Source organism: Lycium ferocissimum, chromosome 7 (genome assembly GCF_029784015.1).
Source record: "Lycium ferocissimum isolate CSIRO_LF1 chromosome 7, AGI_CSIRO_Lferr_CH_V1, whole genome shotgun sequence".
In the NCBI taxonomy this organism is placed as follows: domain Eukaryota; kingdom Viridiplantae; phylum Streptophyta; class Magnoliopsida; order Solanales; family Solanaceae; genus Lycium; species Lycium ferocissimum.
This window is the reverse complement of record NC_081348.1, coordinates 37,631,417-37,654,902: the sequence shown is the minus strand read 5'-3', so window position 1 is coordinate 37,654,902 and position 23,486 is coordinate 37,631,417. Positions and strand designations below refer to the sequence as shown.

General features: G+C 33.8%; 3 protein-coding genes and 1 non-coding gene across 4 annotated transcripts; 1 reads left to right on the top strand and 3 right to left on the bottom strand.

Moving 5' to 3' along the window:
• Window positions 1–515: 515 nt before the first annotated feature.
• Window positions 516–9,614, bottom strand: LOC132064810 (vacuolar-sorting receptor 3-like). The gene is made up of 12 exons (XM_059457931.1): window positions 9,131–9,614; window positions 5,937–6,629; window positions 5,380–5,468; window positions 5,226–5,295; window positions 5,069–5,152; window positions 4,912–4,988; window positions 4,739–4,820; window positions 3,213–3,295; window positions 3,057–3,123; window positions 2,572–2,700; window positions 2,370–2,482; window positions 516–1,015 (listed from the first exon to the last, which is right to left on the bottom strand). Exons 1-12 carry the CDS (start codon window positions 9,438–9,440, stop codon window positions 917–919), a joined length of 1,896 nt encoding a protein of 631 aa, XP_059313914.1. The 5' UTR covers window positions 9,441–9,614; the 3' UTR covers window positions 516–916.
• A 1,248-nt stretch (window positions 9,615–10,862) lies between these two features.
• LOC132062812 (uncharacterized) lies at window positions 10,863–13,929 on the bottom strand. Its single transcript, XM_059455301.1, has 4 exons — window positions 12,972–13,929; window positions 12,397–12,663; window positions 12,209–12,300; window positions 10,863–12,118 (listed from the first exon to the last, which is right to left on the bottom strand). The coding sequence occupies exons 1-4, from the start codon at window positions 13,776–13,778 to the stop codon at window positions 11,311–11,313; spliced, it is 1,974 nt and encodes a 657-aa protein (XP_059311284.1). The 5' UTR covers window positions 13,779–13,929; the 3' UTR covers window positions 10,863–11,310.
• Window positions 13,930–14,442: 513 nt separating this feature from the next.
• Window positions 14,443–14,516, bottom strand: TRNAN-GUU (transfer RNA asparagine (anticodon GUU)). The gene has a single exon. It is a non-coding gene; the product is annotated as a tRNA-Asn (tRNA).
• Window positions 14,517–19,402: 4,886 nt separating this feature from the next.
• Window positions 19,403–20,064, top strand: LOC132062811 (uncharacterized). The gene has a single exon (XM_059455300.1). It carries the CDS (start codon window positions 19,544–19,546, stop codon window positions 19,889–19,891), a length of 348 nt encoding a protein of 115 aa, XP_059311283.1. The 5' UTR covers window positions 19,403–19,543; the 3' UTR covers window positions 19,892–20,064.
• Window positions 20,065–23,486: the final 3,422 nt, after the last annotated feature.

The following is a 23,486-nucleotide window of genomic DNA, read 5'->3' as shown; positions in this document are numbered from 1 at the left end:
TATAACATCGGATATTTAAACTGAACATCAGGTCGACTTTTAGCTGAAATTTAATCACCTTGCCTCTATCAGTCTATTGTAGACTGCTTTTAGAACTTATTTTTTCTGAATAAAGTTCGTTTCTAGGTGGTGTGTATGTTTATTCTTGAACGAACAAAAGACCGGTGTTAGTAAGAATTAAATATCGACCATAAGGGACAGTTTATTTTGCAGCCCAAAATAGTACTACTTCAAATGGAGCTCATTTTGCAGTTCCAACAAGACAGTTGCTATTAGCTTTACACGGCAGAATCTCAAAATCAGTCGAAAAAACAACTGTTTTACAATCAGATATCAGATTGTGAACACATTCAGGTAAGTTAGATCCAAGATACTCAACCGACACTAAAATCTGGTCTTACTACAGTAATATTCATGCAGCACGGAATACTGGGAGACCAAATATAGTTCGACCAAGATTTTCATGTTCTAGTGTAAACCCTGCTTCACATCTCACACACATTACTAATAGTGTGACGAAAAGAGTGGCAATTTTACATGATTGCATGCACCAACTTAAATTAATGGTGATACAACTCACCCCATATTACAGCTGCAAATCCTACCACAAACTCTTTATCCTGCGACTAAACTAATGCCTAAAACATCACAAGACCCTCCGAGATACATAAAAATGATGGGGGCAAAAGCAGATAAATAAAAGAAAATAACAATCCTACACTGTCTTTATTATCCACTGTATACAATAGACATAAGAATTTACCTTCAGTTTCTTTAATAGAAACAGAAGGCTATTGAATCTGCCACTTCATCCAATTTCTCAGAAAAATAATACTGACAAATTTTTCATCTGCAATCCAAGCTTGGCAACATTTGGACTTCATTTTGGATATCTGGTGGCATGACAATCTCTATTTCAAGCATGTTCCTCATTGACGTGATTTGGGACTTCGTTTTGGCTGTCCAGCGGCATATATTGTGCCATAATAGCCCTGATTTCTGAATCCATGTATGACTGGCAAAGTAATAGCAAAGGAGAGCTTAGTGTATATCCATACAAACAGAGGCGGACCCCGGATTTTGACGCAGAGGGGGCACCAATGACCAATGTCTTAATATACATATGTCAATTATTAATGTGAAAGTTTAGCTTACAACTCTTTGAAAACTTGATAATTATGATAAAATATTAGTAAAGTAGTACTTGTATAAAGTATAAACTTCAAAATTGGAAGAAGGAAAATGGGTTTAGAATGGGAAAAAGATTTACTAATTTTTCTCCCTCTGTGTGGGAGGGGGTAGGTGTGCGGGGGTTGGGGGGTGGGGAAGGGAGGACTAAAGAATAAAAAAAAGAAGTGTGCGGGGTTATTAATTTATCTGTAGAGAATCTACAAAACAAAACTCCACAAAAAATAGAAAAAAAAATGGCTGCAAACGAGACTTGAACCCAGGTGTTATACAAGGACCTAAGGGGCACAACAACCAATTGGGCCAAGCAGTGGATATCAGGGGTCCTTTAAAATATATAGACATCTTTTTAAGGTATATACACCATATATATACAGGGTTTTCCTGAGGTTAGCCGGAGCACGTGACCCCCCTCCTAATAGGGTGGGTCCGCCCCTGCATACAAACCAGCAATGTCCAGAAACATGTGTATTAGAGGAAGATTGGATTAATTAATCAATTATCACTATAAATGTACATGTAGACATAGATAAACAACTATCTTCAACTTGTCCTTCTATTTCACCAACGCGGACCATGGAACAAGAGAAAGTACGGATACATAATATTATTTCTTTGGATGACCAAGAATCCGCCTTGGGACCAATCACAGCCTCCAATACTCGGGGATAATGGGTCCACCCTCTACCCTTCTCCACTTAAATACCAGAATTACTTTGGTTGGTAATATCCTTTTACTTCATAACACTAACAAGTAGACAAGCAAGGGGGCGGGGCCCTAGGGGGGGGGGGGGGGGTTAGTGTCGGGGTGAACAGACAATCAAGCAGCATATAATAACAAGGTAAAGATTTCTTTCCTAACTAAGAATTACTAGCCTAAACTTCAGCTAATACCTAATCAATCACAAGGCTGTTACTCTTTCCTAAAGCTGGTTGAAGAACAAAAAGGAAGGCTGAATCTCGGATATGGGCTAATCCATTTAATTTGAGCAAACTACTACCTATAGTAACTGAGAATGCCCTGGTCAATCAATTAACTATTCACTAACAAATAAAAACTTCAGAAGTAATGTAAAAGATTGTTTAACAACTTTACCAAGAGTTTCATGGAAAAGGTCAAATACTCTATAAAATTACTATTAACAATCAACAATATAAATCCAAATGAGTTCTAAACATACCCTCAATCTGTATTTGTACACAAGATATGCACCACCACCAGCCATAGCCAATCCAATCAAAATAGCCCAAACCGCAGCCCATGCCGACGATTTGACTTCTCTAGCTCTCTTGCCTGCAAATGAAAGTCGTCATAACCAATTCTTACTGTGGATATGCATAATCATGCCCATTCTGAACGAAGTCTGGACTATGTGAACTTACTTATGCAGGTATCATGGTCTCTGATGTACAGTAGGTCCCCACTGCAACTGCACTCATAACTGCCCCACGTATTTTTGCAGCTGCATTCAGAGCATTGACATGCTTTCTTTTCTTTGCATTCATCAATATCTATGAAATGGAAACAGATGATAGAGGTTAAAATTGCAGTTACATGATAAAAAAGAAGCTCTACATTTTAGAATATCTCAGTTAGCATACGAAAAAAAATCATCGCTTATAATATTTACAACAAGCCCAAACAATTTCTTTTGTTTCATTAGCTTCTTTTTTTTACCAAACCCCTCAGACCAGAACTCTTGCAAAAACATTACTAATGAGTAAACTAAAAATTACACCCGTTCTACATTGCTCATTTGAAAATTTTGAAAAACTTATCCTCCATAAATTTATTTTGTCTTCTAAGAGTAAAAAGGATAAATTTCCCCAATACAATAACTTCATCATGATCAAGTAAAATCGCTTACCTTCACAACTTTTAACACCATCACCTTTAAATCCTGGAGGACAAGAGCACTTCCCCTCCTCGCTATCCTGTTAGAACATGCTCAGCATTCAAATCTGAACCAATGGGAGGTAGAGATAAATATAAGAAAATGAAGTTCAAGAGATGATTAACCAACCACACAAGCAGAGTAAGTATGACCATCTCGAGTGTCATGCCAACAGCCTCCATTGTTGAGTTTGCATCGCCCACGTCCACTTGCTGAAGATAGTGGAATTAGATTATTGAAGAAATACAAAATACTGAGGAAAGAAGCAACAATAAAGACAAACGACAGATACATTTCTTAAGTAATAGAGAATCATAAAAGACATCAGACAGATAAGAATTAGATATGAGCTGTATTCAACTTCTCAGAGCTAAACATTATTAGATCCTACTTTTCAGCAAATAAATCTGTGATGATGTGTTCTACTACCTTCTACATGATAAGAGCTCTTTGATGACAAACAATACAACTCAACTAAGGGTAAATTAATTTTTTTAATATATAAAATTACAAATAACTCAATTAAGGACATCTAAGGTAATAATCATGTCTCTGCTTATCCTCCTGATTCAAACATTTCTGAACATAGCAGAAAGGGATATCAAGCAACTGATGTTACCCTTTCTGTTTCTTGGAAGACGCTTTAGGCAAATACACGCCCTGATTTGAAGAAAAGAAAAGGATTATTTTTTCCTCATAAAAAAGAAAAGGATTCTTTTCCAGTAACACACGCTATAGCTTTTGTTATAGAGCATAATATTTCAGGAATATAAGGTTTGGTCTCATGTATCACGAATATGTATAGAAAATGTAAACAAATATCTCCACGTGTAAATAAGAAAATTTAGCCTTAATTCAGAAAAAGGCTACAATTCAGCTGGTATTTTCAAAAAAATAAAATAAAAAGAAATTTACTTAAATAATGGATAGAAAGCCTTTTACACTCTTGCAATAAGCTCTTTCAGAATCTATATTAGCATGTGCTTGTATCTAGTTAATGCCACTGGATAAATACTTTAATGATCATTCTATAGGATACTAAGTTCATGAATTACCCTATATCACATAAAACACCTTCTAATACAAACTAGTTAAAAGACCTAATACTCCTACCACCTTTGTGCTAGGAGTCCAAAAGGATAAATATGAAGAAGACCTGTTCCAGCCTCTTGACATAAAAATGACATATTCACACCAACAGGTCTACAATAGTTAGAAAGGGAGCAGGCGTCGATGGACTCCACTGGCCCTAAACGATCTATCAAAGAGCGCCAAATAATAGAAAGCATTTACTCTGAAAACATCAAATACACATAAGAAAATAGACAAAACCCTTGACGGCAGCTTTGCTAAGAGGTTATTTGGATTTGATTTTACACATAATAAAATAGACAAAACCAACATACTCTTGCATGCACAAAAAAAAAATTCTCAACATATTTACCTACTTGTTTTTATGATCTAATAACATACAGGCATACAATTACAGTAATTGCTACTCTTGAAATTAAAGCACTTGGATAGACCATCAGTAGCATAGCAAGTTTTGCTGATTAATACATGAAAAGAAAAAAATGGACAAAAAAACTACTGCTTAACAACTACTTTAAACCGTCATCTCAAAATAAATAGATGAATCAAATATGCTAGTTTACCTGTACAAGAGGTATAACCATCTCCCTTAAATTGCACACCATCAACCACAGGGCATTCACACACTCTACCACGAAATGTATCCTGCTCATACAATGAGAAACAGAAAAACAGGGAAGATTAGAAATTTTGGTACAGAAACTACTGTAAAAATTCCACAAGTCAATGCGAGAACCTTGCAAGCAGTGATATTAGCAGCCTTGTCTTTCCAGCAGCCACCATTATTATCCAGGCACTCATTTGTCTCCACATCTGTTATAAAGGAAAGAGCCATTACATGTTATGATAAAAAATCTAGTTGCTATTTAGCTTTAAGAATCATGTGCACTCACCATCGCTCAAACAAACTGCAGGCTCAGTAGTCTCCTCAAAACCAGCACAAATAGCCTTTAAAACAGCACCCTTCTCCAATTTCCCTGAAAGAACAAGAATTAAGAAAAGAAAAAAAAAGGTTCTCAGTTGAAGACGGGAGTAAGTGTGTGGACTAACCTCGATATTGGCGATTGTTGACAACAATAGTAGGTAATATGGTGACATCTCCTCTTGTTCCTTTACCAACCTGCATAGGAGTTTAATTTTGTAAGTGCTTGCACCCTGTTAAATTGTTTAATAGTAACTTTTAAAGAAAGATAAAGAAACTTGCTTGAGCATCCTGCTCTTCTTTCAGAACGGGGTTGTCCTGATCAGCATTAGGGTCTCCCATACACTTCTCAATCTTTCTTGAATCAAGACCTGCAGACAGGAACTGTTGGCATTAGGAGTGGCAAACAGGAGGGTGGGTCGAATATGGGCGGGCCGAAAATGGGTTACATGAAAAGCGGATACAACATCCGACCCGTCCATATTTAACACGGATAAAGAATGGGTTGACCGACGGATATCCATGGTTTTAGGAATAGTCAGGTGAAAAGACAAGCTAAAAGCCAAAATAAGCTTAGACTTCCAGAAAGCAAGAACTCATGAAAAATTACAAGCAAACAAATGGGTATTGATAATATGGATATCCATATTATCCATCTGGATATCCATTAGTGGATAATATCCATATTTGATCCATTTTTAAATGGTCAGTTATCCAATTCATGTCTAATGGGTCGGATTGGATGGTTACTTGCTTTTTTTAACTGCTTTGCCAGCCTTAGTTGGCATTAATCTATTCACTAATGATAATTGGAAGGCATTGAGGGGCAGCATTATTACCTAAAGACTTGATAACAGAATCAGCACATTCCTTGTTATATTTTTTCTCCTTCATGGGACATCGAATCTGAAAATCAGTCACATAATCCCACCACACCCACGGCTTCTTTGTCTCATTGGCCACTTTAAAAACGCACAACTGCCTCAAGTTCTCAACAACAACGTCTTTCCCTTCATATCCAGTGCTGAAATCTTGTTCAGGATCAGGAGCACAATATCTTCCATGATTGATACATTGAGACTTGCACTGCTTGCTTACAGTAAACGCCTGAGGGCAATACCAAGTAATATAATGGGGTGTGAATTGAGTATATCCACCTTTCTCAAGAATTTGTGCTGCACCCTTAAAATCTTTGACATATTTCATCAACATGTCACATTTGAACCCACATTCATCATTGCTACTTGTCCAAAGCTCATACTCCACACGATCATCTGGGTGGGGCACAGCTTCTCTCCAATCAAGATTCACATTAACCATTTCTCCTGAACTGACAGCTTTCTTCAACTTCTCTGCAAAGCTTTTCTCGATGAGGGCAGATGGTATTGTTATGTTCTCGATGTATTTTGCAGAAGAACCATCCGCTTCAGGAGAGTCCATGGTTATCAATCTTTCGTCGACATCATCTGCAACTAGAACTGCAGCAGCGCCCGCATTTTGTGCATTCCAGACCTTCAGAGCGAAAAAGCAATCTGCCACCAAGAAAAACAGTAACTCCCCATAACTTTTGATAATTTTACAAATCACCTCTTTCTTAATATAAATGATTACATCAACTTTCCATTTGAATCCCTGATTACTGCTCAAAGTATCAGTGAACTATGACTCCTTTTGGTATCCAAATTTTGAAATTAAAATTAAAAAAAAAAAAATTGAAAAGTGTTGAGGGATTCAAAATCAATGATAAGTGCGCCTATGTGATGCAACCCAACTAGAAACTGCATCCAAATTTATCAGCCACTGTTACGGAATACTAACAGAAGCACTACGAGTAATATGCCACTTAGAAACAGTCAGAAGAAAAGCAATCGTATACATCAAGAATTCAACTATCAACTTCAATTACCATTAACTTTATTAGCAAACACAACTCATACAATCCAAAAAATGACAGTAAAATATTTCCCCAAACTAACAAGGACAACGACCAAGTTAATGACAACAACAAATTACAACTATGCCTTATGATTAAACAAGTCAGGTCAACTATGTGAATCCTCAATAATCCATTCGACTCCATTTACACCCGTTCCAATCTAATACAAAATAAATTACTTTTTTTTATCACAACGATGAAGTAAAATTGATAAAATTTACAAGAACCAAGCTATCAACTTCAAGTATTATTAATTAATATTAGCAAAAACTCCTGGTGTGATAAAAAAAAAATGGCAAGAGAAAATTTCCCCAAACTGACGAAAATAAGTTGAGCTATCAAGGACTACAAGGACCAAGTTATAACAAACAACCAATTACTATGCCTCATAACCAAACAAGTCGGGTCCACTATGTGAATCCTCAATATCCATTCTACTGCATTTACACCCGTTTCAATCTAATACTCAATAAATTAATCCTTTTTTATAACAACCACCAAGTAAAATTGATGAAATTTACAATAATTAAGCTATCAACTTCTAGTATCATTAGCAAAAACTGAAACAATCCAAAAAGTGACAATAAAACTAACAAAAATAAACTGAGATATCAAGTCAGTGGCAAGGACCAAGTTAACAACAACAAAAACAACAAGCTACAACTAAGCCTCATAATCAAACAAGTCAGGTCAACTATGTTAATCCTCAATACCAATTCTACTTCATTTACACCTGTTTCAATCTAATACTCAATAACAACGACCAAGTAAAATTGATACTCCCTCTGTCCTAATTTATGTGGCACTTTCCATTTTTCGAGATTCAGATTATGCACATTTTGACCAAACATTTTATAATGCAGTTTTTCATCATATTGACATGTGAAAAATTGCAACTAATAGTACTTTTCGTACAGTTTTAGAATATCTAAATCTTAATTTTAAAACATTAAGTAGGCGTTTGGACATGCGATTTCATCTCATGACATGAAATCAACGTTTGGACATGCGATTTCATTTCTGATTTCATCTCATGAGATGAAATCCCAAATCATCCAAAAAGGCATGATTTGGGATTTGAAATCATGATTTCAAAAAATATAAATGTAAAATTTGACTCATACGTTTATATTTTGTAAAAAAAGATCCATAAGTTGGTAGATATATTTACCAATCATGTTTACCAACCATAAGTTGGTAGATATATTGTTCGTACCGTATGGGAGGATTATAGTAAAGAGTAGTTACATTACTATTCATGTTAAATTTTCCTTTTTATTGAACTTAAGTTTGATCAATTGATGTTGTATTTTTTAGAAAGGCCTTCTAGTAGCGTATTAATTTTATTATGAACTATGATTTACACATTTGGTAAGATTGTATAAGAATTGGAAAATTTTTGATGATTTTCACAACTTGTGGGGTTTTTATGTTTATAAAAAAAATTGCAACTTAAGAAATCCAAATTGCATGTCCAAACATGATTTCATCTCACGACATCTCATGAGATGAAATCATGTCCAAACGGCTCCTAAGTTGATCAAATCCAATTTAGCGTCAAAGATTAATCAAATTAACTCTCGTGATACAAAAGGTGCCACATAAATTGGAACAAAAGGAGTAAAATTCACAAGAATCTTCTAGAAAGAGCTAAGAAAGCTAAGGAAAAACAAAGACTACATACCTCCACGATCAACTAATACAAAAGTGGGCATAGCACCAGACTTCAACTTAAAAGAAGTCCAAAAAATTTCCCAATTAAGCTATCAACTTCAAGTATCATTAACTAATATTAGCGAAAACTACTGATAAAATCCAAAAAATGACAATAGAAAATTTTCCCCAAACTAACAAAAATAAACTGAGATATCAAGGCGGGGACAAGGACCAAGCTAACAACAACAACAACAACAAACAACAAAATCACAACTGTGCCTCATAACCAAACTAGTCAGGTCCATTACGTTAATCCTCAATATCCATTCTACTAAGCTTACACCTGTTTCAATCTAATACTCAATTTATTATCTTTTTTTATAACAATAAATTGATTAAATTTACAAGAATCTTCTAGAAGGAGCTAAGAATACTACATACCTCCACGATCAACAAGAACAAAAGTGGGCATAGCACCAGACTTAGACTTAAAAGAAATCCCTGAATCATCAAAATTTCGACAACCTTTTCGATTTCCCTTTGGATAAACAACAGTTCCAGGTATACTACCTCCATATTTTGGAATCCCAAAGTTTCCAATTGCACTATCATAAGTGCCTTTAATATCATCAGGTGAAACAACCCTTAAGCTGTTTTTTTCAACCACAAAACGACCCAATACTGATTGGAATAGGTTTAACCAAAGAAACCCTAGAAAGATTGTAGCTTTTGAAGTTTTAGAAACCCCCATTTTTGTTTTCTTGGAAATCCAAGAAATGAAAAGAGGGTATAAGGGAAAATCTTGAATTGTACTGTTATCGGAGGAAACTTCTGGTTTTCTTTCTTGTTTTGTTTTTGTGTTGAGTGTGATTGGTGAATCTCAGTGAATGTCAAGTTTAAGCTTAATTTCAGTTTTTGGGAATATTTTTGGCTTAGGATTAGATTTTTGTCTAATTCTAGTTTAAAACAGACCTAAATATAGTTGTTGTTTTTTTAAGTGTCAATTATTAATCTTCATTCTATCTTTGATTAGTAAACTAATGGAATTTGATTAATTTGTTTTTTTAATGTCTTTATATCACTCTCCAGGACAATACTTCTAATTTTAAAATCATTTTAGATTAATTTGATGCAAAATTAGAAAATGGTTGTTGACCATCTTAAAGCATTCCCATCCTCACGCAGTCACGTGATAATGGTTAATCCATGTTATGACGCAGCTCAACCAACCAACTTATTCCACGCAAACAAACTGTCAGTTTTCTGTTTTGACAAATATAATTATAATAATAATAATTAAAAAAAAGGATAGTCAACAAATGAAAGTATTATCTTTGGGTGGGTTTTCTAATTTTAACATTCTCCCTACCTCTCAACTTGGGGATAAAATCTGCGTATATGCTATTCTCTTCCGATCTCACTTGTGGGATTACTGGATATGTGATTGTTATTGGTAGGTTCTATAATTTTCTTTCGACAGGAAACAATTGTGGACCATGTTTATGATGATTTAATCAAAAAAATTGTTCCTGACAATTTGCCTCTTATAGAGTAAAATCATGTCCTGACATCTCATGGAAACATTTCTCCCTTAAGGACTCCATTCAACCAATCAAGCATGCGCAGAATCTTCCTGTGCAGAGGGGGATTAAACGGTTTGTATATAACAAACAAAAAAAAATGTGCAGTATAATTTTTGAATGAAGGGAATTCAGTTGAATCCATAGACTCTAACTAGCTCCGTCGATGTGGATCATTATGTTATACTCCCTCTAACTCAATCTATGTGACACTTCACGCTTTTTGAGGTTCAAATTATGTGAAGACCAACATTTTAAAAAATATTTTTTCAACATGTTGAATTTGAGATGAGAAAAATTAAAACCTATAGTACTTTTCTTATAGTTTTTGAATATATAAATCTTAATTTTTTAAATATAAAGCTTTTCTTATGGTTTTTGAATATGTAAATCTTAATTTTTAAATATTAAGTTGATTTAATCCAATTAAGCTTTAAAGTTTAATTAAATTGACTATCGATTAGCAAAAAAAAATTCATATGAATTGATATAGAAGGAGTAGTAAATAATAATGCATGAATGCGAGGAAGTGCATAAAACCTAAAGGATTTTGAGAAACCACATTAGTCCAAGGACATTCACATGGAGTTCTATTAAGTGGCGAATTCATAAATTTCGTGAAGGTACACAAGATTTATTATATATGTATAAAGAGTAATATTTGACATATATACACCGTATAACTTTCTATAGACAACAACAACACCATACCCAATGTAATCTCCACAAGTGGGGTCTGGGAGGGTAGAGTATACGCAGACCTTTCCCCTACCTTGGGAGGTAGAGAGGTTGATTCCGAAAGACTCTCGGCTTGTATAACTTTCTATATATGTTGTATATTTTTCTAATGAAGGGTGTTCAACTTACCACCCTTCACGTGGCTCTACCACTGGTTCTATATACAGCAGCGTATCTACAGACCAAGGTGTTGAAGCATAGAAGGAGTATTGTATTTATTCTCTAAGAATGAGAATGATCTGCACTAGTACACTGCACCTTTCCCTACTAAAGGAGCAATTCTGTTGAGCTAACAGTTGAATCTCAGTTGTCAACGATGTAACGGAGCATTTTGCTACTTTCAAAAGCCATAGTAGTCCTCTCCACATGCTTCAGTAGGATCCCACATATTTTGTTCCTCACTCTATGACATGCCTCAATTTCTAACTCATCCAAATTTGAACCTTCTTTGCTTTCATTCCCTTCCTTGTTGTTGATGATCAAATCTAACCAGTCGTTTACTCTCTTGATCTTATACATCATTGTTGCTACTTGATTATCCGATACCATCAAAGACATTTTCTTTTCAAGTTCATTTATATATTTCTCTATGTAGCCCAAAAACATTTTTCTACACTCGTCCTGCAACGTACAAGCTAGGTTAGTAGCTGCATCGATAGTGCTACCCCTGGTCCATTCAGATTGCACATCTTTGTTAGATGTCAATACAAGAGAAATATCATCAGTGTTCCTATTCTGATCTGTTTTAATGATGCTTGCGCTTTTTTGTTTGGTACTGTGATTCGATGTATTTGACTTCTTCAATGTATTGGTGATGCTCATAGTGTTGGGAATTGTATTGAGGGCAGTGGGGCATGGTGAAAGATCTAAAGCCACTGCTGATTTTATCCATGCAGCAGCATTTTTCTTTTTTTGCACTGTGATTGTCGATGCTTCATTATCTACACTAGTGCTACTTGAACCAGTTTCTTCTCTTCTAGTTGGAGTACTTATATTTGTTAGTGACTTCATCATTAGTCTTGTTTGAGCCATATCATCCTGAAGATCCAAAAACGTGTCGATATGAGGCTGTAGATCATCTTCTTCAGGTAAATGAAACTCTGAGAATTTGCTGGAGAAAAAAAGATGTGTTAGCTTTTATATTTTGGGATCCATAATTCATAATGTATTAGCTTCTATATTGACTAGACAAAGTAATCACCTCAAGGAATTGAGCAACCTCTCAGCTGCACAAGCTTCTTGCAAAGCCTCAGCAGCTGCAAACAAAGCAATGTCTCTTTTTTTTACAACCTCCTGAAATGCAAGAGAAAATCGCGGGCATACTTATTATTATGAAATTCTCAAATATTCATTCAAGTTATGCTAATTAAATACACTTAAACACAGTACCTTGCCAAGCTCCACTAAACTTGAGGGAAGTGAATCCCATGAAATCTCACTTTCTGCCCATTGTTTCTCAATTGGATGGATGGTTTGTTCACATTTTATCTTTGACACATAATTCTTGCTCTTAGTTGAACTCTTGACTATTTTCTTTGCAGAATCAACAATCCTTCTTCTTGATATTGAACTTGAATTGTCATCTGAGCTGTCATATTTGACAGAACGAATCGGTGAAACCTGTCGACAGTATTTGACAGAACGAACGGGTGAAACCTGTCGACATAAAACATCAAGATTAATAACATTTAAAAGCAGGCTAAAAAAGTTTTGTGTCTAAATATCAGTCAAAATGATGACTAAAGCATCAAGAAAAAATGTATAATCACAACGAACAAATAAGTAGTGCTGCCTTGTGGCCTACTTCTATTTAAATAAAACAATGCAACAATTATTACTATTGTTCTGCTAAGTAGTATTCTATCTTTTTAAACATCTCATCATAGATTTATCAAGCCCTTTGTACAAGCACATCAAAAAACAGATAAAACATAGAGTAGATTAAAAAATTAAAGGGAACTCACAGTTGCACTACGACAACGTGGTGGTTTGATATTGTGTTTAACAACTGAAGAATCAAAAATCTCATTAGCTCCCAAATTCTTTAACTCATTCCAACTTTTCCTCTTAGAAATCCATGTAGATGATGAAACTGAAGATACCGTGCTATCTGTATCGCTATCATTATCAAAAGACATTCTTCTACTCCTATAATTTCTGCTCTCAACATTAGATCTTTTAACTCCTGGACGAGTTTTCGAAGCACTCAAGGACCTAAACTTGCCTTTATTAGTACTTTCCTCAAGAACATTACTACTTTTTCTCCTCACTTCTTCTACATCAGATGACTCTAAAGATAACCTTCTTAAACAAGATGATATATCCATAATATTTTCTTCAGAAATGACACCCTTTTCAACAATAAAATCAGAATTGGATGCATCAAGATTTTTTTCCAAATTTGGAACCGACTCAATTTCTTCAGGGGTTCCATCACATGGACTCCTACCAGGGAGAGGCGTAAAATCTTTGAGCAATGGAAATGGTTCTGCATCCTCCAATTTTTGTAAATAAATGAATTGGCCTAGTTTTAATTTGTTGCCTAAAATTAGCTCATTTTGGTCTTGGGGCAAGGTGACATAAATTGCGTGTGATGCATCTGAAATCTTGAGGTAAAATCCTCTGTTGGGCAAGAGATTACCTTCTTCTAGAACAGGAATTATGCTTCTGATTTGTAACAATGCTGGCTTTCTATCTTCTACTATGGCATTTTCACCCATTTTCATTTCTTCAAGTAACTTTACAACAACCCCAGATTTCAAACTCGCCATGATTTTCGCGGACAAAGGTTGATGCTAAACAAGTAACCAGCTTTTCAGGTGGAAATACAAAGAATTCTTGAAATTATAAGACGCAGATTACTAAAAGAGGGTGCTTTTCCTAAGATCATGTGGATGAAAGAGAAAAAAAAGGTTACCCCAAAATCCAAATGACTCAAAAAGACAAGTTTTCATGACAAATTAAGTTCCTTGTTTGTCAAAATATATCCGAAATTATGGGATTCTTTAACTAACGGACCAGGTGATTTGTGAGGTAGTTAAAACGGTTAAAAGGGCATCTTTTACTACATAATTATCCCATGTGTTGTTACTACATTCATCCCAAAAGAAAATGACGGGTTCAAAGTGAGAAGTTAAAACTGTTAGAACATATTAAGAGATATTCTATAATAATTATTTTCGTTCTACTTTAAAGTAGATTATCTCAAATTTCACTAAACCTATTACAGACTAGTTTAACTCACATATACTGGATAGCTGTGAATTATCATTAAAGAATTCTTAATGAATATGAAGACAATCAAGAGAAAAAAGTTAACGTTACCAAATATGTGAGTGAACTTGAAGATATTTAGACAATGGTTACTGAAGAGTATTTGAGACATAATAATCCATATGAAAAAGCTTTTGCAATTAACGAAAAAACAAGAAGAAACGCTAGAAGGAGGGCTTGAACCTCCGACCTTGTGGTTAACAGCCACACGCTCTAACCAACTGAGCTATTCCAGCTTGTTGTTAGCGTGGGACGCTTTACTGATTTTGTTAGCTTTGCAGAAATAGAAAAACAATTGACCATGCACAAATTTGTTCACGTACTACATTTTCTTCCCATAAGGACCGGATATTGATGAGTTATCAATATTCATGCACCGTTGATAAATTTATGCAAAAGTTTAAGAGGTGAAAGTTTCGCTTTACCCGTTCTATTTTTTTGTTTAGTACCAAGTACCAACATAATTATTCAGTAGGTATGACCTGGGGTGGAAGGGATCCATCTGAATCTCTTTATCAGAAATTACAGTTTATATATAATAGATAATAAGTCCCTTGGTGAAAGTCTTGTTTCCGACTATGTAAAAAGAAAATCCTATGCTAATATCACTATCTTAAAGCTTCTTCGCCAAATACTAAACACAGAGCAAATGTGTCATCTAAGGGACCTACTTTGTTTCTGTTTTTATGCTTTTCCCCCTTTTAGAATCCACACTATATTCATGACAAAATACAAGCATATCAGGTTACACATATTGTTCTGACTATTTCTTCTCAAAAAATAATGCCAACAGCTCCCTGCCAAGTTGACACATGCTAACACTTATTAAATCCTTTTAAATATCCATGTAATGCCAATGGCATGAACTAGTTGCAGAATTAATAATGATGGAATTTAAAACTCTACCCAAGAAATTGATTTTGGTCTTATCCCTTTTTCTCACCATAATTCCCACTTCTCAATTGCTTCATTCTCGCAAACTATCTCCAATTCCTGCATTGGCACCGGTAAGTTATAGTTTTTCTCAAGATCGTCCTCTCTTTTTTTCTATACTTTTTCTTAGTAAGGCGAATTTAAAGCAGGTTATGTAATTTCGGCTAAACTCACTATTTTCTGTTTGAATTATGTATACATATATAAAAATAAGTAAAAGTATATATGAAATAAGATTACAATACTCATTCTGAACCTACTGACTCTAAATTTAGGATTCGCCTCGGAGGCAAACATTTAATTATTTTATATTGACAAAATGATGATTCTTTGGAGTACTTAATTAGGTGTTGCACAAGAAGACTAGAGAGGAAGAGGCGATTAGGGTTGATGGTTCAATTCCAATGGCTTGTCACTCAAAATGCCACCAATGCATGCCCTGTATGCCCATTCAAGTATTAATTGAAGAAGATTATAATGATGTTGACGAGAATGAGCAGTATTATCCCCAAGTTTGGAGGTGTAGTTGTGGAGACAAAGTCTTCTCACCTTGACCATCATCTAATTTCCAGCAAGTAATTTACTAGCTATCTTACAGAAACATATAGTTGTATCTACGACCACTAGGTTGTATTTTTTTGACAAAATGATCCGTCAATGCAAGAATTAGGGTAATTTTCTGCTCACACACATTAATGTATGAGTTTTTTTTTATTTTTTTCCACTTGTCGAGGTACGTTAAGAAACGGGTCGAATCTTATAAATTGTCTAATACTTTGTCTCCTTTTGACGAAGAACATGGGAGTCCCAGGGTATCATCATCAACACGTTGGTATTTAGTATTGGGTGTGTATGAACAAAGTTTCACATGAAAAGTGAAAAAGAAGCAACTTAATTATAATGTGTTGGATACTCTTAATGGTACCTATTGGGGAAAATCGTGGGAGTTTGGCTCAAGACGACCAATATCACATCATCATCATATTAAGAATATCTATGAGGTATGTTAACCCAAAAAAAAGTAAAACCAAATTGTACTATTTGATATTAATTCCGCAATGCAACTGGTTATATATGTCTTAGGAGATATTAATTCCACTTCAAACAAAACAAGAAGGTGAGAAGTCGCCCTTTAATTCAAATCTATCTTTCTTTGGACAAGTTTAGTGTGTAACTTATGTATTTTTCATATACTATGCTTCAATAGAACAATCTTTACTTTTATAAGAGAATTCGAATTACACGCCCTATAGACTATTGGAGATTAGAATTCAACGGATATAATTTTCCTTGAGAAATCCTGATCAAATTCTTTTTCGATATTACTCTATTGACTCATGTGCACACATTCAAACCCTTAAGCCTGAAAGTAACATTTCCACAAGACATATAGTACAGGAGCTACAAAAGATAAAGAAAAAATTGTTAACTAGGAAAGACCTTAAAAATCATTTAATTACATAAAAGCACACCATTTTATAATAGTAGAACAAGTAAAAAAAGAATCAAACAAATATTGCTCATTTACACTTGAGATCATCTTGTCTGGATTTTAAAATTTGAACACCACAAAGTACGTACTACTTAAGCAGCAGTAGTAGGTTTTTGTGCTTTCCTATGGCGGAGATTATCAACTGTAGTAGTCCCTTGTAAGTTGCTGGTAGCAGCCAAGCTGGACCCATTCTTATTTGGAACAGGGGAGAGCATAGAAGAAGTTCTGTTATTGAAGCTTCTTGGCTGAGGCACATCCAAGAAATCAACAGTCACCGGAGGCTGAAACTCCGATCGAGTTCTCCGGTGAGACGAGCCCTCAATGGAGTCAGCTTCGACAAGCCTGTGGTAGCTCCGGTTAGAGGTGTCAGATAGGCACCTGAAACTATTGTGATGAGGCTTCTGTTTCTTCATGGCGTGGAGTAGAAATGGGATTAAACCTTCCATATTAGATTTGCTTCTTGGTGATTGATGTGGCTCTTTTACTCAGTGGATGGTGATATTTTAAGTTTTGTCTGTTTAGCTGTTTAAGGTTTGATGTTAGAAATGGTTATGACTGACAATTATTCATATTGGAGAAAGACTTGTGTGATGAAATTTCATAGTAGGAGGATATGGATGCGAACAGTCAACGAAGTTGAATATTGCAAAATTGTCAAAGGGGTGTACCAATTTGATTCAGGTATATCTAAAAAGAATGATATTATTAGTTATTATGCGATGATATTTGTGTACTGAAACTTATAATCTTAAAATTTCAAGAGTGGATTGTGACCTCAACCAAACATTGGGGGACAATAAATTAGGCATCATAAGGTTACTTGAGAAAATACAATGGACTCGCCTCCATATGATTTGTCTCTGTTTGTTAGGTGAAATACAACAAAGTTACATAGCATGTGATATAAGATTTACTATAGATTTACTTTAATAATGGATCTCTCACCTAACCTGTCAAATTTGGGACGATTTACATAAACATCGGTTAAACATTTAACTCATGCCTAGTAATACTAATACATGCATCTTAACTTGATTAAAAGAAACTAGACACCTAACTCAAATTTGGGATGAGTTACATAAACATCGGTTTAACATTTAACACATGCCTAGTAATAATTCCCTAATAATTAAAACATGAATTTTAACTTGATTAAAAGAAACTAGTCAGCTGTTGCCTACTGTTTTAGCGATAAGAAAAAGACGCCAAGTCAAACTGAACTTTTTCAGTTTGAAATTGGTTTTTTTTTTTTTTTTTTTTTTTTGTCGTTACCCGCATTGAGTTTTGATTAAATTCGGATTCACACTGGAAAGTTCCATATTGAGAATAAAACGCTTACTAACACTGGCGATTCTAGACCCAGCGGGGCTCAAGTCTAAAAGCTCTAATTGAGGATGAGGGATTATTTGTCATTCCACCACAACCCTTATTGATTAAAGCTTGAAATTAGTTGAAACTGATGATGAATTGCTTGTACCTAAACATAATTGACCAGTGAAGGTGTGTTCCGTGTTCAACTTGCATTGAGCCTCAATCAATGGATAGAGTTTGAAACATATAGAAGTTAATTTTGGATCATCGTGTAATGTTTTCTTATAAGATTTTGTTTTACTCAAAAAGAGTATTTAGACCGTAAGTAGCGTAATAAATTTCAAAAATAAAATAAAAAAGAATTGTTTCCTAAACAGTTATCCAAAAGGAATAATTGGGCCAAAAGGAATAATTGGGGAAAATTTGACGCCCAAGGCAAATTCAACTTTTTCATGCTTGAAAGTTAAAAACTAGTCATGAAGTGGTTTGTTACCTAAATATAATTAACCGGTGAAGGTATGTTGTGTATTCAGCTTACATTGTGCCTCAGTCAATTGATAGAATTTGAAATATCAAACATAAAGAAAGAGTTAATCGAACACGTTGATTAAAAAGGGAGGTCAATACTTGAAAATTAGTGGATTCCAACTGTCTGTAACGCGTTATTGCTACTGTCTATTCAATTCAGCTACTTGCCCACAAACTAATGACCTTTCACTGTAATGCTTTTCCAGTCTTATACAATGAGCATTTCCTTAACGGTTTAGACTTCTTCCTATTAAACTAATAAATATTGTCTGCAAACCTTTTTCTGTTAAAGATCAATGTGTTAGAATTAGAGTCTGTTTTGAAAAGAACAACATAATTTTGCAGTATAAAGAAGTAATGATCAAACTACTTAATTATTTGTGTCAATCCAAACATCAAAACTTTAATTAATTAAAATACACATTTCGAAAACATATTAAAAGAAAGATAAAATTTATCTAAAGATGTGACCTAATAATCAATAAAATAGGTTTTAAATTATGAAAGACTAGGAATCAAATCTCAACAACAAACAGATAATTTCTTTTCATATACTTAAACCTTGATGTTTGTAATTTCGACAAATAATAGTTATACGCTCAAGTTGGCTTGGTGATTACCGTTAACTAAAAAAAAGATAAACCAATATTCTCATAACCAACTAGTACAACAAAATTTCAAAACGATTAGAATATACTGTAGTACTAACTTATCTTTCAAAAAAGAATTAATAACATCATACTTGTTGGATATACCTGAATCAAGTAGGTATACTCCTTTGACAATTTTCGCATTAATCAACCTTGGTGGCTATTCTCATCCTGTCATCCATATCCAAGTCCTGACAATGAAACTTCCTCCTGCACACTTTCTACACTATAAATAATTGTCAGCCATGCCCATTTCTAACATCAAAACTTAAACAGCTAAACACACAAAACTCAAAATACCATCACCCACTCATTAAAAGAGCTACATTAATCACCAACAAGCAATTTAATGGAAGGTTTAATCCCATTTCTCCTCCATGCCATGAAGAAACAGAAGCCTCACCACAACAGTTTCCGGTGCCTATCTGACACCTCTAACCGGAGCTACCACATGCTTGTTGGAACTGACTCTATCGAGGGCTCGTCTCACCGGAGAACTCGATCGGAGTTTCAGCCTCCGGTCACCGTTGATTTCATGAATTTGCCACAGCCAAGAAGCTTCAATAACAGAACTTCTTCTTTGCTTTCCCCTGGTTCCAACAAGAATGGTTCCAGACTTCAGTTTGGGTCTAACATGGCTGCTATGAGCAATTTACAAGGGACTAAAGCTGATAATCTCCACCATAGGAAATTCTGATCCAAGAGATTGCGTTAAAAACTACTATTACTGATGCGTAATTTGTACTTTGTGCTTTTCACTTTTTAAAATCCAGACAAGATGATCTCAAGTGTAAATGTACTAATATTTGTTTGATTCTTTTGTACTAATGTTGTTCGACTATTATAAAATGGTGAGCTTTTATGTATTAATTAGGATTCTTTCTTTCTTTATTTCTTTATATTTTGTAGCTCGTATCATTTCTTTTGCTATTTCAAATGCATAGTGTAACATTAGACACAGGTTTCGACGAATTCAACACCTTTTTTTAGAATTTGTATCAGAAAATATATAAAAAGTATATAAATATCTAATTGTGAAATCAATAATTAAAACAAATTATGAGTTTAGTGGCAAATTAGATCTCATAAAATTCAAATTTTGGCTCTGCTAATGATGAAAGCAAGCCGATTTAAAGGGCATGATAAAATTTGGAAAATTTTGGGAAAGCATATCGATGTAATTGAAAACCCCCTTTGATTACTCAAAATTTCTTTTTATTAAATGGTACAGAAGAAAAAATATATATCTATATTCCCAGCGGGTAATTTTGACTCTCAGGTCGCGATGAATGATTATCTTAGATGAAGGGTTAGTGATGAACTGTTTGGACATTAAACAGTCATAACTTAATGTTGTATATTAAACGTAGTATTCACATCCTTATCTAAGAAAGACTTGTTATTAAATCTATATACTAGTATAGTACCCGCGCGATGCGCGGAAAATGGTAGAATTAAAATCATATTAAGTTTTTAATTTGTCTTGTTTAAGCATGTTAGAGCATGATATTGTAATAAATTTTGAACAATTATCTTATTTTTCAATGTCATGTACTCAATCACAAAGAAATTGTTAAAAAAAAAAAAAACGTCAAATAACTTTTATCTTTCTTATTTTTCTTTATTACACTATCCAGCTATTTTGTAATTACATTACTAAATATGACATTTATTTAGTTTTGTTTACTATCCTTATTCGCTTCTCTCGTTTAAAAATAACATAACTACGATATAATTTGCTTACTTTTGACTTGTTATATATTTTTTTCTATTGTTCAATTTTATGAATTATTTGATTTGTAAAATTAATTCTACTATAAATATCCGCACATTATTTCCATCTTCCTTTTCGTGTACATTTTTCTCTGGTATGATATTTTAGTCAATTTTTTGTCCATTTAGCATTACTTGAAACAATTTCATATAACATGTTTTTTTTATGAAACTGCATCATAGAATTGACTCCACTACACTCCTTACAAATTTAGATATATCAAACTCAAATTTAAATTGGACTTTTCTACTATACTTTTATGTGTGAAATTTATTTTAGAAAAAAGAGAGTAGTGAATATATATATATCTATATAGCAAACATCTATCTCTTTTTTTCTTTTTTTTCTTTTTCTAGAGATCAGTTTCCTAATAAGAAGTGATAATAAATATAGTTTTGACTTCTCTATGCAAGTAAGAATGTTACCTACTTGATCAAGTTTAGGATTATATTCATTACCTAACTCTTTAGATTCAAACACATTTTTCTAAAGAATAAATTAACATTAAACAAATAAAAATTAATAGCAATAATTACCTAAGTTATGACGACATTCCCATTTCTATACCATCTCAAACCTTTCATCATCTTCATCACTATATATGTTGATATTATTCCTGCAAAATAAAACTTATCGTAATCGTCAAAAGGACATTAAACCAGCACAAATAACGAATAGCAACCAAATTTAATAGCAAGCAAATTATATATTTTTTTTTCCAGAATTTCGCAATCAGATTAAGTAAAAAAATATATCTGTAGAAGCCAAAGAAGAAGAGATATATATTTGTAGAAGCAAAAGAAGAAAGATATAACCCTGGATTAGTGGTTTCCACGGTTAGATTTTGAAATTAAATGGGAATGTAAACCGTGTATGTGTGTGTGTGTGTGTGTGAGAGAGAGTTAGTGGGGATAATGGGGGTAAGGGGCGTGTAGGTTAGTTTCATTTAGTTCATTTGTTTCGCTCTTTTGTTTTTTCTCCTTTTTACTCTTTTTTATTCAGTTTCAGCAATTTTAATTTTTATTTGGGTCTTTTTCTTATTTTATCCTCTTTTTTGTTTTTCTTTTTATAATTTAAAAGTGTGTTTAACCACTTTTGACCCAAACGGTTTTTCTTTTGACACAAAAGTGAGTTTTTTTCTTTTTTTTTTTTTTAATATTTTCAAACTCCGAATTTTATGGAGCTTTGTCTTAAAATTGTACACATGTCTTAATCTGCTTATGACACTTGATTTCTTGTGGTGCTTCTGCCTCTGCTTTTATATATAGATAGATTATTAAAAGCTAAGAAAAAAAACACCACATTAAGCCAAGTGGCAGTCTAGAAAAAAGCCACATGGCATATCTAGGACAATGCTCCAATAAAGTAGCAACTAGACAAGTAAGCTAATCGTGCAGCTACTTTTGTGTGTGAACCATGAAATTTATTCGAAATTTCAGTTTTTTTGTTTTGTTTTTGAAGTAACTGATTTTACATGTGGCTTATTAAAAGGAGGTAGTTTTTCCTTCATGGGAAGTTTCTGCTGCTGCACGATGGGGAAGTGGATAAGATTAACTTAAAATCTAAATTTAAATTAAATTAAACTAACTTTGTACACTGAAATATCTATATCTGTACAATCTTTCAGAAGTTTTAAAATTTCTGATGCTTCACTATAAGGAGTAGTGGATAGGATTAAAGAAAAAATTACTTTATTCAAAATAAATCACGTTCTCCATGAATGAAGTGCTTGTGCAGTTTTAAAAATTGCCGGTGCACAATCTGATTCAAAATAAATTAAATTACTTCAAATGTTTTCAATAGCACGTAAGGCACTAAGAAAATTCTCACTAATCCAAGATGGGAGAACGAAATTCCTCTTCACTGGTCTCCATTGTATGCATATTCTTCGAGCTTTTGGTAAATGAATTCTTACTATCAAAAAGGTGCAACAAGTTGATTTTTAATTTTTGCTGCATTGCTTCCAATGTTTTCAATTTCTATAATTCCTTAGAAGAAAGATCCCAGAAAGTTCTCTATGGTTATTATTTCTTGAAGAAATCAGCAATTGAAAAAGGCCATGTGACAATTTATGTAGGCGTTGACTCTGTTTGAAATTGAAGCAGGCCGAATGCTGTATTGAGTTAAACAACTCTTACTAATGGCTCGGCTACCATAACAAAAAGGCAAGTTTCTATGCATTTTTTCTTCACTTGGAAGATAATTTTATTTTAGTGCAAGTAAGATGTCTTGATTCTTTCTCAAATGGACCATTACACTTCTAGAGCAGTGATCTGCATTTTAATATATGACATTAGTCATAATTGTAAAGTTTAGCTTCTGAAGCATTGCAAATTTAAATACTTGAACTGCTTTAAGGATCATCATATGTCGTATAGCATTTGGTCAATCTTAACTGAGAATATTGGATAACCTTATTATATTATAGTAAAGAGGTACATCATTTAAGCTTAGTACCTCAAAATAGGGGACATTTATTTAGAGAAAATTGCATTTTAGGTACCTTTTACCTGTAAGG